We start from the raw sequence: 17,188 nt of genomic DNA on the forward strand, positions 1-17,188 counted from the left end.
TTGCACCATTTTTGGAGTGCGATTCCTGCTCTTAGTATTCATGCCCCTCTCCTTCATGTTGATATTTCCATGTTATCCTCATCTATAATAAAATGTTTTTTACCTGGACAAGCCTTCACAAAGCAGCTTTTACTGTCAAAATGAGCTCCAGAACAATGTCCTCCTGGTAGGCGCTCCCTGATCACGTCTCTGCTGCGAAACATCACCCCAAGACCACAGGATCGGCTGCAGTCACTCCATGATGTCCAAGGAGACAGGATACAATCCGCTGTGGGAATAGAAGACTTCAGATTCTAAGCCATGACCAATGGGATCCTAGAGGCCTGGTCCAACCCGAGAACCAGGAGATCTAGAAGACCTCCAGACTTCTTGGAAAGATCCACTGTTCTAGGCTCAATTTTAGAATTTCCATGGAATCTGTCAAGATCTTCAAGAGTACTTTTACAAGGGCTGATAGTCGCCCGAATAATTACTCAAATGAGCGATTACGGGTGATTGTCAGCCCTTGTAAACATAGATCCCGATAGGGCAAATGAGTGAGAATCCTGTTTGGTCTGAATGGAGGTAGGTGGTCAAAAGAAACCTCCAATGTGTTCCACCTCCATTCAGTGAGCGATCATAGCTTCTGTGAAAACACAGGAGCAATAATCGCTTGGATGGCTGTCGGCGCTTAAGCGACTGTAGAAGTACTCTAAGTAAATAGGAACATTGAATTGTCACTAACTTTGCATAAATCAATAGTACAAGTGAATATAAGAAGCTCTGCAGAGACAGCCCTCCTAAACTGTTCACTCAATCTAAAAAGTTGCTAAAACCTGTCTTGATTGACAAGATGGACTAACAGCTTACTGAGAGATCAGATTATATGCTGTCCATAAAAGTCTTTAAAGAGCAGTAGAGAGACATACACAGAAAAAGCCTGCAGGAGCTAATAACTAGAGGAGAATTTATGAAGTTCCTTGCACCATGATTCTGTTGTCAAAAAGTCACAATTTGGGAACAAGTAATGCTTTGTGCCAAAAAATGCAACTTTGAGGATTTAAGCTGTATCCGCTACTTAAAAAAAAATAAAAAGTGGGTGAGGCTTAGTGACAGGGGATGGCCTGTGTGGTCTGTCACATTTACTATCATTTCTGCCAGAAAACTAGCATAAATTTTATAGCTGAAATTGCTGTCAGCAGGAAGCATATCATACTCATATATAATATATATGGGAGAGCTAGGGGAGCAGGATTTCCTCTGTGTGTGCAGTGTATGAGAGAGATAGAGTTTGGCAGCAAGATTTCCTTTTCTCTGTGTATGGGACAAGTGTCAACATCTACTGTATTTTTAGACCAACTTCTTTGAGACTTGATCAGAAGGGAGGAACAAGATCTTGCAGAAGGTTATCAGATGTCTTGTCATCAAGTAAAATCCCTATACCCAGTGTAACGCCCATACAGTGACAATTTCACAAGGTCATAAATAATTTATGGAATTAACACTAGCCCTATGATGGAGTGCTGTCCCATGATGGGTCTTTCCCTATTTGTATTCGATGTCTTGGCTATCACCACTAGAAGGCCTCTGCTAATAGAAGGTCTGTCTGCTGGAACAGTTGAGAGATGGCCAGGTCTACCTACCACAGTCGTCCTCATCGGAGCCATCTGCACAGTCACGCTGGAGGTCACAGTGTCTCTCCATAGACATACATTCTCCTGAACCACAGTGGAACTGTCTTGAGGAGCATAAGTGCGGTTCTGGGGTGGGAATGTACCATGAGGGTGAAAAGGTAGAGACCACCGATGAAGTCCCTGAAACAACAAACCGAAGTAGTAAAGATCAGGAAAGTCCTGGAAACTAGGAGTAATATTCGGAATGAAGGGAGGTTCACCCACCACAAAGCCACTCATCAGAGCCATCAGGGCAGTCTTCTTGTCCATCACACACCTTAGATCCACTGATACAGCCAAAGGCAGAGCAAGCAAATTGACCCAAACTGCAGAGTGTTCTGGGGGCGTCAGTGGACATGTCCACATGTAAAGTGCTGCTAGATCCTGCAATAAACAACATGGTGACCAGTAACACATCAGTAGCTAGTCTGAGGAGGAGGCATGGTAAGGATGGAGGGGCTGCACCATGGGGACCTCAGAACAATTGCTTCTAGATAAATCGTTTAACTATATCTAGAAAGAATGATGAGCATCTGGAGCTTCATGTCTCTAGTCATATCCATGCACACTTCTATTGCTTTTCTTTTAGCCCTCAGACTGCATGGTCTCACAGCTAACTCCTGTTGGCTCAGGGTCTAAAGAAAGTATGTTCTCTAGTACAATGTGGGTCATGTTGTGTCTGTGAGCACATCGCTGATGGCTTCCAAGTGTCTGTCAGAAAAACAGTGTATACAGCTTTAACATGAATGCAGTAAATGTCCAGTACCTTATTAGAATATTTTTCTCAGATGGTCACTTTCTTTCTATTAAGTCCTATGTAGAGCACAGAGATAATGGAGGAGAAACGCTACATGCCCTGACTCAACTGTAGAACTAGAAAAATTATAAAGTACAGGAAAATAATAAACTGCTGATAACTTAGGTTCTGATTGTGATTATTTTTGGTTCTGGTCACTCAATAATCTTTGAAAAATGAGAAGAACGTGAACTTTCTTTAAGGCTGTCCTTTGGATGGGACATATGAGAGGATCTACCTAAACATAAACGCTCTGCACAGTTGTGATGCAGTCTAGAACTTCTAGATCATTATTCTAGAACTGGACCTTCATATGTAGGAATGGCATGATGTGTTTCACAATCCCCCTCCTCTGGATCCCATTCTGGTAGAACCCTGATGGGCTCCTTCCAAATAACCACTCTACCAAAACGAGGCTTCAAGCTAGAATGATGCCCATGCAGTTTTAAAAAACATTGGTCCTCAGACCTGTGTCCCCCATGGCCCCTAGAAGCCATTCTCAGGGTAAGGGTAAAGGTACTCTCGGTATTCATTTCATTAAATGACAAGGGAGAAGTAGTTGGATCCGACTGGTTATATACAGAGGACAAGGGTTCACTTGATGAAGACAACCTTTGTCCAAAACTGTGTCTAGAGGTTAATTCTGGGATCCCAGTTGAAGGTTCTTTGGTCATTGGGCCACTGGACCGAATGATTTTTAGACCTAGAAGACTCAAACTCTCCACTGTTAGACCTGGGTGGTTGGTCATTACCCCGAGTGGAGATGTTAATCTCTCATCACCAGGTGATGTGGTATGATACAGAATATCTTCACCAGGTACAGGAGCTCTCGTGAGAGATGGTCTCATTCCTGTCATTACTAGTTCTATACTCAATCCTGGAAAACCTGTGAGCAGGGAACTTTTATCTACATTTAAGTCCGATATCCATGTGTCCTTACCAGCAAAAGGAGTGGCCAGCCCAGGAATGCCGCTTTGGTATTCATTAGGGCGAAGGCCAGGACCTCCAGGTGTAACCCTTCTAGATGCAATGGCAGCCATTGGTGGAGTACTGCTTGATGTATCTGTAGTCAGTACGGGAGGAGGAATAGTTCCCAAAGAACTAGGTGACACCAGGGAAGGTTTCGGGCTCCTGGAGGCAGATTCCAGCGTTTGCTTCGGTCTTTCTGGAACTTGGATTCCAGGTTTTCCACTGATGTGATGCTCTTCCTGAAAGCCAGGTTGTGCTGTATCAGCTCCAGCTGGGGTCATCCTCTGCCATGGGTTTGCGCTGTTTATACCTGGACTTCCAGTTGGCTGGGATTGATAATATATGCCTGGCTCTCCAATATATCCTGGGAGAGCAGAGCCTGGTGGGTGTTCACTCCCTAGAGAAGCTGAGAGGTCCATAGGTGCAGTGGATAATTCTGTGGGAGAAGAGGACACATGAAAGCATCCGAGATGAAGATAATAGTTATCCTTCATTCATGTAATTTGATGAAAGATATGGCCAAAGAAACAATGAGGCTGAGAAGTCTACCTGAGAACTCCCAGTAGATTCTACATCTGTGATCATCATTGTAAGTGTTTTTTGGAGTTATGAAAATAAAAAATAACAAAACCCTGACTAAGGGATGATCTGAAGGCAGGGCCAGGTGGGTAACCTGTGCGGACATATCAGCCCCCACTTCTAAAAGGGGTGGCACTTAAGACCTGGCACTTGAGTCTTGTGACTACCATATATGTATATCTGTATTATGTAGACATTGTATAGTACTTATATTATATTACTGTAAGTGGAGATTTGTGTGAAAGTATTGAGGTGATTGTTACACTTGTCATTCATAAGTTAATACAACTTTAAGTTTGAAACTTTTAAAGCAGCACAGACCTGACAGAGCTATTCTTGGTAGTGGGGGATTTGGACATTCCCGAGAGACCATATTTGGTCAATGTATCTGCATTCTTTGACTCTTATTAGTGAAAGTGATGTAAGCAACACCTCATATAATTTATTCATTTGTAAGTGTTATGTCCCATTTAGATGGGACAACAGTTGTCTAAACAATGGCACAAGCGCTGACGTCACCGCTAAGGTTGTTAGCGCTCATGCAGAGCATTTAGATAGGCAGAGATCACCGCTGGATCTTGGGCTTTTCACTCAGTGCTTCAAATTCTATGAGCATTTACACTCAGCGATAAGCCCACAATCCAACGATGATTTTTATGCTGACTGAAAGGCAACGATAAAAAGCGAATGAAAAATAAACAATTTTTTGGCATTTACACTCATTTTTGTTTGTTTGAACGAATTTTGAGCGATAATCGTCCCGTGTAAATGGCCCTTTAGATTTTTGTAGGATTTGTTACTTTTTACAGCAATAGGGTGCAACTTACAGTGATGCTCAAAGGTGACTGGACACTATATTTTCTTTTGTTCTGCTTTGCACAATAAATAAAGCTCAATGGGCTGTGCTGGTTAGAAAGAGCACAGTGGTGACTTCACACAGTTGATGTCTCTTGTTCTTTCTCAGATGATCATTGCTAATTAATTTGGACACATGAGAGAACTTAGATCCCAGTAGTCTTATTCCTATTCTAAATTTAGTACTCTAACAAGATGTTAACTAAGCTTTTTGGGGTGGTATTATTTGCGCATTGTGTAGAACTGCTACCTGAACACTCTATAGTATCTTATTTTTGCAATATATGGTGGTGACAGTATTATGTAGCATTGTTATTAGAATACTTTATTTTCAGAGCTGTTATATGGTCACTGTATGTTGGTATTATTTGAGCACTGTATAGCTGCATTTACATTGTGCGGCACTGCTATTTAGGCAGTGTACGGGGTATTATTTTTGCAGAGTGTGGAGGTAACAGCATTGTATATCATTGCTACTTATGCAGTGTTATTTAGCCAATATATGGCACCATTATTTAGGTATTATACTGTATGGGGTTTACACTTAGGCACAGTATGGTATAGGTATCTGTGCAATTTGTGGGTAAAAAAGGTGTCAAAAGAAGGTACCACAGGGCACCAATCAAAATTAGGCAAGTCCTATCTGGAGGGGTAAGCTTTCAGCATCTATTAGCTGACATTGTTCTGAAGTTTACCCATACATTACATTGTTAATAGAGATGAGTGAACGTACTCGTTTCGAGTAATTACTCGATCGAGTACCGCTATTTTTGAGTACTTCAGTACTCGGGTGAAAAGATCTGGGTGGCGGGGGGAGGCGTGGCGGCGCGGGGGGTAGCAGCGTGGAACAGGGGGGAGCCCTCTCTCTCTCCCTCTCCCCCCCACTCCCCGCTGCAACCCCGCACTCACCCACGGCGCCCCCCGAATCTTTTCGCCTGAGTACGGAAGTACTCGAAAATCGCGGTACTCGGGCGAAAAAGGGGCGTGGCCAAGTACGCTCGCTCATCTCTAATTGTTAATGATTCCATCCTATGATTTTTAGGGTTGGGGTTGCTTACATGCCTTGAAACGTTAACAAATAGTAAGAAGCTTTATTCTTTATAATGCATATTTTGGCTAGAATCTTCCTTGCAGAATTCAGTTCACATCCCGGTATGAGGGGTACTTACCAGGCATTGCAGTCTCCACCACCAGAGGAACAACACCTGGTACAAGAAGAGACAATCAGACCATAAGAGCAGCTCATCACATTATATTGATCGCTCCTCAGTATTAAGTTCACATTCACAGGACACTGAGGATACTTTATCAAGCAGGTTACATAATGGTGACATAAGCAGCATCAGAGAAGTCACGGCAATCAGCTTGCCCGTCGCACAGGGACCTCGAGGAGTTCACACATTCACCACTGCGACACTCAAATTCCCCCAGCTTGCAGTGAGTTGTCTTCTCTTCTCCGGGGATGACATATGTAACCAGGGGTAATTTGGGCTCTGCTAGAGGGTAACTGTGAAGTCACTACCACAGATACATGACAGACATGCAATATTGGCTAAAACCACAAAAAATTGGCTGCATGGCCCACAATGCACTCCAGTGTTCTTGGGCTGTCATTGGGGGTATGAAAAAAGAAATGAATGTTGATCATTGCTTGTAATGAATTATATTTCTTGGCCATCAATGAATGGAGTCTTCCCAATATAGGGGGTGAACAAAAATATGGAAACACCGTCCGAAATGGGATTTTTTTAATAATTAGCACTAAGCTGCTCTTTTGACCCCTGCTTGGCTTAGAGCTTTCCCAACAAATTTGTGTTTACTTCACCTCTTGTCCTGCTCTGGGTGGTTTTGGGTGCCAGCTGGTAACAGTAGTTGAGGGGCTCAAACCCCTGACCAACGGAACCTTGTTGCTCGAACAGATTTTCACTTCTGCTCGGCAGCATCTGTATCATATTAACTCCACTTAAAATTGGTCTCTACATGTCTTATTGAAATATGATTTCTAATCCCATGCAATTCAAGGTATGCATATTATACAGTGTTTCCATATTTTTGTCCACCCCCTGTACTACCTCATATTGTCAACTACAGTGTCCATCTTTTTGCTGCACTAAAGTCTGTTCTGCTGTTCGTCTGTGTCAGCTCCAAGAAGAGACGCACGGTGAGCTTCTCCATAGACTCACCATAAGGGCATCCGATGATCTCACTGCGCAGGTAGATGGCCTTGTGATACTCCACGGGTAGAACACGGAGAAAGCGTGTCAGTATGATGCTGCTCAGCTCCCGTCTCACCACTGTGCTACTGTCAGTATTGGCGTCAAAGAGCTGATTTAAGAAAGAGAAGAAACACACAAAATGAGACTAAAAACTAAGGATATTCAAACTGTCTGTAGTAAGAGGTGAGGAACAGGAGAAGAATGAAGACGATGTGTCCATACATCACCAGGATCATCAGCCTTGGGAATAGTTCAATTGTTAAAACCACAACTATATCTCATTCATATACCAAGCAAGCGGCCTACCTGGGAGGTGCCTCCTCTGCCGGTGTAGTTGTGGAATACAATTCCATCATTGCTGTACATCAGGCGATATTTGGTTATATAACCCCCTGACTGCCGGCCACCCTGAGTGACAACAGCGGAGATGAAGGTAGGCTGCAGGAAGTCTACCTGGAAGAAGGGGTGTTCATCTGACGGCAGGGGGCTCCAGCCAGGTACAATGTTCAGGCTGTGGAAGTGGCAGATAAATAAAGTATGGGTTCATGTAATCGCCCCTTATATCTATATGTGCCCATCATCTACATGTCTCTGAACAAAGGTGCCCCAGCTTTACTTGACCATGTATGATATGACTGTAACAAGGAACTGACATGTTTGGCACGATATTTAGACGTCCAGCATCCGGTGGATTATTCTGCTTGTAAGAAGATGCACTCAGTTGCTTGTAATGTACACGGCCATCTTCCAAACCAAGGGGACCCTCACATGGACCTGCCAAAAATGACATCACTGAACCAAGGAATATATGGAGAATGCAGTTACCTCCTCCTGGTATTACAGCTGGGCTCTCCACACCTACTCTCAAGGATGGCACAGACTAGACTTGTCCCCATTGGGATTTATAGTCTAATCCCCTTATCAAGCTTGATAAAGGCTCTAAGATAACGGGCCGAAACGCGTTGCATATTCAAGATGTTTATACCATATATGACAAGAAGAATCCTATGGTCCATCCTCGGAAGCGCTGGGTGTTTTTTTTCCCTGATTTCTCTCAGCTACCTACTATTGGGTCCTCCATCTTGGGGGACACAAGTACATGAAGCAGCTCTCCTGATTCAAGGATTAAGGAAAAGGATCGCAAAGGATTATCTTCCTGTTATTACAAGCTTGCTGGAACATGGAGGTACTAGTGGGCTGCCCTGAGTAGGAACCCCACTAAGTGCCGGGTAAGTCCCACCTATTTTACTTATTCGTAATAAGTTACTTTGTGGAGCGCTATTCTGCCCCTCTGTTTTATTTATTTATTCATTCAAGGATTGTGGTATGATGGCCAATGGTCCTAGGCCATGCCAGGAAAATGCTTCCCAGACCAAGATGCCACCACCATCAGTCTGTTGAACCTCATTGGTGCCCATCTGACCTAAACTGCATGGTGCACCCATGGGGCACACCATGCTATTTAGGTCAGATGTGGACTTCAGACAACCTTTTGCCATATGTCCAAGGTCCATTGACAGTTTTCCTGGGCCCATGCAAGATACTGTTGGCGATTACAAAGGGACATCAGGGGCACCTTTGTCGGTCTTCGGCAATTGAATCCCGTTGTTGTAATCTATGCCACATGTTCATTGTGGAAATTTGTCTAACTTCCCCGCTTTTGTACTGCTGGGTCAGTTGGTCCACTGTGGCATGTTGTTGTTAAGATACCAGTTGTGCCACCCGACACTCGCCTCTAGAATCAACCACATGTGGCCTGCCGCTGTGTGATCTTCTGTCGGATATCTGTCCCTAGTTCATCTAGTCTTGGAACGCTCTTGATACCGCGTTTCACAACTGCGACAATTTCAGAAATATGGGCATCACACCTCCGGGCACGAACAATCTGCCAGCAGACAAAGTCACCACATTTATCTACAACTGACAAATGTTGCCTTCTGCTATGCAGGGAAGAGGTCCGCACATAATCTGAGAGCAGACCGTAATGCGGCCATCAAATGGTACTGTGTTAGTGATCACGAGAGGTCACGTGCCAACTGTTCCTAATGCAGTGATCGTTCAGTGTATATATACCATGTCAGATATCTCCAGCTCCGATCCTATTTCTTCTAATCACATTCCCTCCTTAATGATCTTTCCTCTAGTTCTACATTTGATGACTTACAATCGAGATTCCTGTTAATCATTCCATTGGACCTGATCTCACTATAGTCTCTAATGGTCTCTTAACTGCTTAACCCTTCACTGTACCCTGTGTGCCTGGAGTGCTCAGTTGCTAATCCCACTGATCGCTCAGACTCATCATCCCTGAGGACACATATCTTGCATTTCTGAGATTCCTCACACCTTTCTTACCACACATTCAGTCTTCTTGATCACACTCTTCACCTTATCTGTTGGTTTTCTATATGAAATATATTTTTGTATAATACATTTATATATTATTTGAAGTATGTAATACAATTGAATTTTTTGGTAACTTTTTGGACACTATTTCCTTCTGTTAGTTTGGTTTGCTTAGTTTAATGAAGGTAACATTGAGTGTTGTGAGTATATTGAGGTTATATAGGCTTTGTATTCTATATGACATATACCCATATATTTACCGGGTGGAGTTGATATCTCCCCTCCAGGAAACCTGGATTGATCTGTTCCTGATTGCTCCTGTTAGAGAGAGAAAAAGAGATGGGCAGAGCATAACATGACACAAGCAGTCATCTATGTGCTTCTTATGGTGCAGAATCTGTAAAGCTGAATCATCAGCAACATCAGTTCTCTGGTCTATTGCAGCACATGGTGAAAAAAGATCAGGATTTATTAGATCAGTGGTACCCAAACTGCAAGACAGTCCCTACTTACTGCAAGACAGTCCCACTGCTGCAGAATGTACTTTAAGGGGTTGTCCCACAAAAAGACGTTATCCTCTCTCCACAAGATAGGGGATAACTATCTGAGCAGCGGCGGTCCAACCACTGCAACCCCCACCGATTACGAGAACAGGGGACCTGTTCACTTCCTATTGCTCGAACTCCGCTATCTGTAGCAGTTCCATTGACCGCCACTTCATTAATGCAGGGGTCCTTTGGGACTACCCTTCTTGGAAAAGGTTGGAGTACCAGTGGTTTGATCCAATTAATCAAATTGTTAAAAGATAGGGGATAACCTTTTTTGGTTTAATCCATGAAGACATTCTGTTGAGATCAGCAGAAGATCATAAGAACTGTGGCTGATTTTGGAGAACCCTGGTCTGCACTGTTATTGGGCACATTATCCACTCCATATGTACACCAATTGCTCAGATCCTTACTCTTGGCCCATTTTTTCTGCTTCCAATACATCAACTTCAAGAAGTGACTGTTCACTTGCTGTCTATTATATTTCACTCCCTGAGAGGTGCCATTCTAATCAGTGTTATTTATTCACTTTCAGTAGTTTTTATGTTAAGGCTAATTGGTCTATATGTCCCTCTTTTGGTATGGACATCTATTGCTGGTAAGGCCTATATGTCACCACTTTTTGCCTGGTGAGGGGCCAGAAGTATTTTGAGGCCCCATACTAGTTAACAGCTAGTGAAGTGAAGAAGATTGTGAGTTAAGCAACCCTTGATTCCTCAGCCCCCAGGTCTTTAGGCCCAATGATAACATTTGTCTGGGAGTTTTTATTATAGAAGCTCAGCAGTGATTGATAGAGGGTCATGTATAATGTCATGACTGACCTGTCTTGTGGTGGGTATTCCTGGTCCGGATGGAGGAGTAGGACCGCTGGACCACGGAGGAGTCTCTGCTCCGATTGTGCCTACACCAAGACTGTGCTCATCTGTACCACTGGGGTGTAATGCAGCAGAATGGAAAGAGATGAACAAGATCCCATTCACCATATATTAACACTTGACCTGAACCTCATCTCCTCACCTCCATGTGGTGTTCGGGCTAGGGACACATCCAACCTCATCAGCTCCATCTAAGCAGTCCTTGTGACCATCACATCGCTGAGACACCTCAATGCAGAACCCAGAGGTTTTGCAGTAAAACTGAGATTGATTGCAGCCCCATTTTGCTGGAGATAGAGGCGACGGAGCAGTGCCTGCATGACGGAATGGTAGAGCAATGTTGCAGATATAAGATCTCCAACAGTTGACCCCATTGTAATCACCCTCCCACCAATTACTGATAGCCATGTCCTCCTGCCATCATTAGGACAGGTGAGAATGATTGGGAAGATGAGATCTCTTTAATTCCCATCAAAGAGTCAAGGAAAATCCTTTCCCAATCTTTCCCTCTCCTACAGATCCCAGATACAATTACTTTACCACAATAAATCTCATCCGATCCATCTCCACAGTCATTGATTCCATTACAGACGACTCCTTGAGATCCAGCAGTGACACAGCGGCCATTGTGACACTGGAGCTGCCCCGCCTGACATTGGTCACCTGGTTGTGAGGGTGCGGTGGGTCTTACTGACACTGTATGGGAAGAACAGGGGGTAGCAATAATAAAGGCTCAGAACGTTTCATTTACGACTCAGTTTATCACTGGGTCATACTCGCCTAATATCTGTTAGTTGAACATGACTCTTCTAATGTTCAAATAACAAATATTAGGCGAATATGATTCAATAGAGGGGTGCTCTATTCTATAGAGTGGAGAGCATTTCAATGTGGAGGACCCGTCATTAACCTGACAGCGTATTCACTTCAACTGGAGCAGTGTAATGCCTCAACTCCCCTGTGGGGGCACTGTGCATATTGAGCTCTCTACACATCATGTCTTACATAGGCGTTCATAGTCTAGCCTTAGATAATCTCAGTTCTTCTTACCTTCTCCGCAGCCCAGTAGCTCCACACGCATGAATATTCTGCCGTGATACTCTTGAGGAAGGATACGGATATACTGAGCAGTGACAAGTGCCTCAAAGCTAATGGCAACCGGAGTGGAGTCATCAAAGTTACCCTGGAAAATCTGTATGGGGAAAGAATGCAAGTCATTGACAGAAAATGATCCCCATTTATGTGCAGCCAGGGAAGACCCCTGGAGACTAGAGTACGATACAAAGCTCTCCATCATGCTGCACCTTCCTACATCTCTCGTTTCTACATTTGTCTTACTAGCTGGGTGATATGTATTATGGGGTGATATGTATTATGGGTTGGTAAGGTGATGTATACTGTAAGTGTGATATGTATGATGGGGGTGATTCTTTTTTGTACGTTGCACATACCTTGCTCTTCTGCTTATGGTCACTATTCATCTCTGTGTGATTGTACCAGACATTTTGGTCTAAACTAAACTGTACTTCAAAACTGGTGACATAGAAATCCATGGAGCCGGCACCTTGTATCACAATTCCTGCGAACCATAAATCACCACAATTTAATAGGGCAACACATTCCCCAACCAGATCTTATATACAGTTAAAAGACCTGACGCAGGTCATATGATGTACCTGCCATTGGGATCAGCAATTGCTTTTTAGGTCTAATACAATAATTTTACATCTCATAACCCCAAAAAATACCATAATCGAGAATGCGTAGAAGACAACTCTGGAAATCCTGGAGAGTATAAAACATCACAGCCATAAGGAGAACATCTGAGCTTCATACCTGGATGAATCTCACATCAACTGAGTCTGATATTGTCCAGATAAGAGAGGGGTCGAGGATTTACAATAAGTTACATACCTGTAAGGTTCCATGGTCTCTGCAAGTTGATCTGTAGATAAGGTGACCGGGATGGAGGACTGGGGTAATCATCCACCTGTGGGCTCCATCCCTGAAGCTTCATAGCTGGAGAGATGTGGTTGAGGTGTGCAGTGTATGCCGGCTGCTCATTGAGTTGTGAGGAGGCCGTGAAGCTGCTGTGAGGTAGAAGTGAGATCCTCAGGGGCGTGTAACAATCACCTGTATAGAGCAGATAGGCCGGTGTAAGATCACTCGCATTGTGCTGGGTAACCTATTGTCAGACATTTGATCAGCATGGTGGTCTGCTACAAAATAGAAGAGTCAAAGTAGTTCAAGTACTCACACACCACACTTTCTGCACTATATCAGGCACCAGTAATAATATAGGAAGAGCAAAATCTATAGATGGTCTGATCTGCAGAAACCATAATAGCAAAGACAAAAGATATTACTACTTACCTCCTACTACAGGCACAGGGTAGGTTATCAGGCCCGGGAGGAGTGTACTTCTGGGCAGAGCGGTAGGACTGAGGTTGGTGGTTTCAGTTCCATTAGGAGCTGAGGAAAAGAAAGGTTTCTGTATACATATGTGACTATGTTATAATGTGGATGTGACCCCATAGAGGATGACGAGTGATGATTACTGTGACTGCATTACAAAGAAGGCCTCTCATCCTCAGACCCAACACCTTTGGACTTAGGAAGCACGAGGCACTACCGTAACCAAAGAAGTGTCCTGTGAGGAAATCCTGGCCTATGGAACTCAATACATGAAGACATCATGAAATAATATCACAAAACTCTAAATAGTGGGAAATACAGGTGCCTCTTACCATCTGCTAAATACACAACTAAATTATGGACTGACCTGTCTCAGAACAGAAGCAACACGTGTCTCCAGATTCTTGGACCAGAAACTGACCCTGAAAAAAAGTGGAGTAACATGAGATTAGGTAATAATATTATAGTAAGGGAAGGAAGAGCAGAGGAACCAGGAAGGACCTCTGTTAAGGGAGAGGGAGAAGAAGACCTTGACCTCTATTATGTGAGGTGCTTGGGCTTTTGAAGTTAGAATGGTCCTGGACATCAGGACATTCTCACCTCGGGGCAGCCTTGATTACTAAACTGGCAGAAGTGAGAGCACTTGACGGTGAGATTAGGTAGACACTGGCACACGTGGCAGTCTCCGGATTTCCAGCGCTCTCCGATGCTGTGTGTCTTCCTGTGATGGGTACAAGCCTCACACGGAACAGTCTGACACCTGTAGACCAAGGGAGAATGATGCAAGAGGAGAAACCACCTCTGGACCTCATGATACAGGAGTATATGGGGACACTGGGTAATATGTAGAAAAATGAGTTTGACATTGAGCCCATTATGATGATCCCTGGCTGCTGGATTTTCTATATCAGAAAATGCTAAATGTTTGTACATGGTGGGTTCTATGCGGCATCCAGTAACCTCCGGCCCGGAATATGAGGGTTTTTAAGTCAGTTCACAAATCAATCACCATTAGGTTTCATTGGACAAACCGGTTTCAATACTATTCTGTGGGCTAGAGAATTGTCCAATCAGGTGGATCCCAATGGTTACATGTAATCAGGACACACATGGAGTCTAGGGTTCTGGCTACAATCTGGATCTGAGACACTATTTGTGATTAGATCATTATGACCTTCTATATTACCTGCGTGCCTTGCGGTAGATTCCACGGCACTGCTTCCCATTACCATGCTTGCTGGGGTTGTTGGGACTGCGAAAAGACCACTGTATACTCTGCACCCCACATGGTCCAAGACACTCTCCCCAAGGGGACCAGGCGGACCAGCCACAGTGCACTGCAAACACAGACCCTAATTGTAACCACAATGATAACACTCAAAGTCACTAATCGGTGAACTCTGTTAATTCAGTGACCACAATGTGCAGTTCTATTCTCGTTGAAGCCTATATTCAGGGTTCTAGACTGATGATTATGATTAGAGGTCTTGGTCCCTGACGGATATATTGAAGCATTGACCTCTGCATTCAGGGTTCTAGTCACTGACTACTATCTGCAAAATTCTGGTCACTGTCCTGCACATCCAGAGTTCTAAATACTGACCGCCACATTCTGGGTTTTGCCTGCATTGCCTCATTTGACCATCCTGACAGGTGCAGATCTGGCAATTTGTTTTAACTTGCTGTCCAGGCCAGTAGATCACCCCTTCCACCTCACATGGACATTCCTTTGGCTTTACACAGTAATTCATCTCATCCAACAAATATCCATCCGGACACCAGCAACCTGACCAGGAAAGATTAAATGATCCCATATCAGACCTCATATGACAAATGATGTGGGAGGTGATCTCAGACTATGCAGCATTAGACCTCCCCTAACCCCACTCTTACCAGAGACACAGTGCTGATCGGTTGGGCAGACCCTATTATTGGTCAGGTCAGAGCAGGTCATTGGACACGGAGCGCAGGTTTTGTATTTCAGCTCAGGAGGACAAGATGGAGGCTGAGGGCAGCTATCCTGCTGACACATGTCTGGATGGAAACACAATGCGGCACGTGAATAACATCATTGTCACTCCGAATTATCAATGTTGCCAGGTTACTACCAGAATAACATCCATAGGTATCATTTTTAGTTATGAATCCAGTGTGAACACATTTTTGGCATTAATTTGCATTCACAATGTATATCAACTTTAACTACGAAAACTGCAATTTTTCTGCTCATCTTCTAAGTTCCCTCTACTCTTGGTTGCTCCCAGATGCACAACCTCTTTGCAAATGTGTAGCTCAGTGAGATCAGTTGACTTCCTCAAGTCCTGTTCTTGGCCTCCCCAGTAAACTGCTGTTTTTTGGGGGGTGAGTCACGGCCAGCTTGACATTTTCCTTGCAGCAACTGAAAATGTAGCATTACAGAACAGCATAAGGTCCTCTTACTGAGTAGCTCTCTGATGTGGGACACAGAAGGGGGTCCCAAGTGGGGAACCCTGTTCTATGACATTCAAACTCCCATTCAGGACATAAGAACAGGGGATGCCATTTTGGCACAACCCTTTAAGGATGTTTTCTGTTCTATCATTCTTACCGATTTGCAGAGATGAAACTGAAGATCCAGGAAGATCAGAACACTGGAGCCCACCATTCTGTGGAGGTGTGCACTCCCTGCGCCGAATCACCACCCCGGTGCAGTCCTCAGTGCAGTTTGACCATGTTGTCCATGGAGTCCATGAGCCATCAACTAGAAAGACAAGATCAGGTTGTCTGGTAGTAACAAATTATCCATTTCACTATAATAATCTAGAATATTCCCATCATTGAGGATCTGAGAGATGTGAATGTCCAGTCTGGAAGTACTCCTACTATTGAGATGATAGATCCTCACCTGGACAGGACACAGAGAAGCACTGCTGCACCTCGCTGTCCTCTCCCCGGCACTGTCTCAGGATATCACTGGATGGGTTGGTGCACACACGGCGTCTGTGTTGCATACCAGTCCCACAAGATTGGCTACAGTCACTCCATGACCCCCATGGACTCCAAAATCCACATTCCTTCTCATCGGAGGCGGCTAAGTCCAAAGATTCATCCTTACAATCAGGGACCTGATTACAGACCTGAAGAAATGGGATACAGAACCAGATAACGTCAGTAACATGAGACAACCAGAACACCAGGATACAGTCTCATACCTAATGCCTCAAACCCTTCATACCTGTTTAAACATCAGACAGTGGCCATTTGGGCACATGTATTCTGGACAGCCTGCTGAAGACGTCTGATTGGGATATGCTGGGGTCACCAGACTCTTCTCTACCAGAAAAGAAGGTGTACATAAATTGAAGGGGATGTAAAGCTGCTCTTGAAACAGATAAATGGGGCAGCTAAGAAGTATCCGGGGACATTTTTTACATTGTCTTTTATATAAACCCGAAATCACCCCATGTGATACATAACCATGAGGACCACGAGTTTTTGGTCATAAGATGAACTCTTGTGTTAGTATCATAGTCCTGGAACTGCGGGGAATGTGAGATTCCTTCATTATTTTTGGATCAGTTTGTGGTTTATGAGAAACACTGATGTGCAATTGACTGATTTTTGGATGGTTACTTAGGAGAAACCAGCAATAATGGACAAGGCTGTTATTTACTATTAGGATCTGCCACTCTAACCACTGATGTTGAGATAAGATAGCATCAACCTAATTGTCTCCTCCACCCCCACCCCCAGCCCTGAACCTCTAGAAGATGTTTCGTATCCAGGCTGTCTTACCACATGTCCTCTCGTCTTCCCCCTGAGGACAGTCTGGAGAGTCGTCACAGACTTGAGAGATGTTCACACACATACTGTTGGTGCAAATAAAGTGCCCAGGACATGGAGGGATTTGTGTAGAACCTGAGAACATGAATGATCCAAAGTTAATGTGATATATACA

The 17,188-nt window shown here is 44.0% G+C and overlaps 1 protein-coding gene across 1 annotated transcript in view; it reads right to left on the minus strand.

Annotated features, from left to right (window-relative positions):
• The window catches only part of LOC136586564 (SCO-spondin-like), a 100,849-nt gene that overhangs the window by 54,001 nt on the left and 29,660 nt on the right, over positions 1 to 17,188 (minus strand). The window contains exons 30-52 of the mRNA XM_066584700.1: positions 17,026 to 17,148; positions 16,466 to 16,563; positions 16,136 to 16,367; positions 15,839 to 15,991; positions 15,145 to 15,285; positions 14,855 to 15,037; positions 14,438 to 14,588; positions 13,852 to 14,011; positions 13,603 to 13,673; positions 13,409 to 13,512; positions 13,210 to 13,308; positions 12,751 to 12,969; positions 12,322 to 12,415; positions 11,887 to 12,032; positions 11,377 to 11,532; positions 9,674 to 9,731; positions 7,374 to 7,578; positions 7,035 to 7,176; positions 6,021 to 6,056; positions 2,756 to 3,853; positions 1,878 to 2,036; positions 1,623 to 1,793; positions 104 to 268 (exon numbers count right to left, since the gene is read on the minus strand). Coding sequence (XP_066440797.1) covers positions 104 to 268; positions 1,623 to 1,793; positions 1,878 to 2,036; positions 2,756 to 3,853; positions 6,021 to 6,056; positions 7,035 to 7,176; positions 7,374 to 7,578; positions 9,674 to 9,731; positions 11,377 to 11,532; positions 11,887 to 12,032; positions 12,322 to 12,415; positions 12,751 to 12,969; positions 13,210 to 13,308; positions 13,409 to 13,512; positions 13,603 to 13,673; positions 13,852 to 14,011; positions 14,438 to 14,588; positions 14,855 to 15,037; positions 15,145 to 15,285; positions 15,839 to 15,991; positions 16,136 to 16,367; positions 16,466 to 16,563; positions 17,026 to 17,148 — 4,164 coding nt within the window. The remainder of the gene's footprint in view (positions 1 to 103; positions 269 to 1,622; positions 1,794 to 1,877; positions 2,037 to 2,755; positions 3,854 to 6,020; positions 6,057 to 7,034; positions 7,177 to 7,373; positions 7,579 to 9,673; positions 9,732 to 11,376; positions 11,533 to 11,886; positions 12,033 to 12,321; positions 12,416 to 12,750; positions 12,970 to 13,209; positions 13,309 to 13,408; positions 13,513 to 13,602; positions 13,674 to 13,851; positions 14,012 to 14,437; positions 14,589 to 14,854; positions 15,038 to 15,144; positions 15,286 to 15,838; positions 15,992 to 16,135; positions 16,368 to 16,465; positions 16,564 to 17,025; positions 17,149 to 17,188) is intronic.

Source organism: Eleutherodactylus coqui, chromosome 12 (assembly GCF_035609145.1).
Source record: "Eleutherodactylus coqui strain aEleCoq1 chromosome 12, aEleCoq1.hap1, whole genome shotgun sequence".
Classification (NCBI taxonomy): domain Eukaryota; kingdom Metazoa; phylum Chordata; class Amphibia; order Anura; family Eleutherodactylidae; genus Eleutherodactylus; species Eleutherodactylus coqui.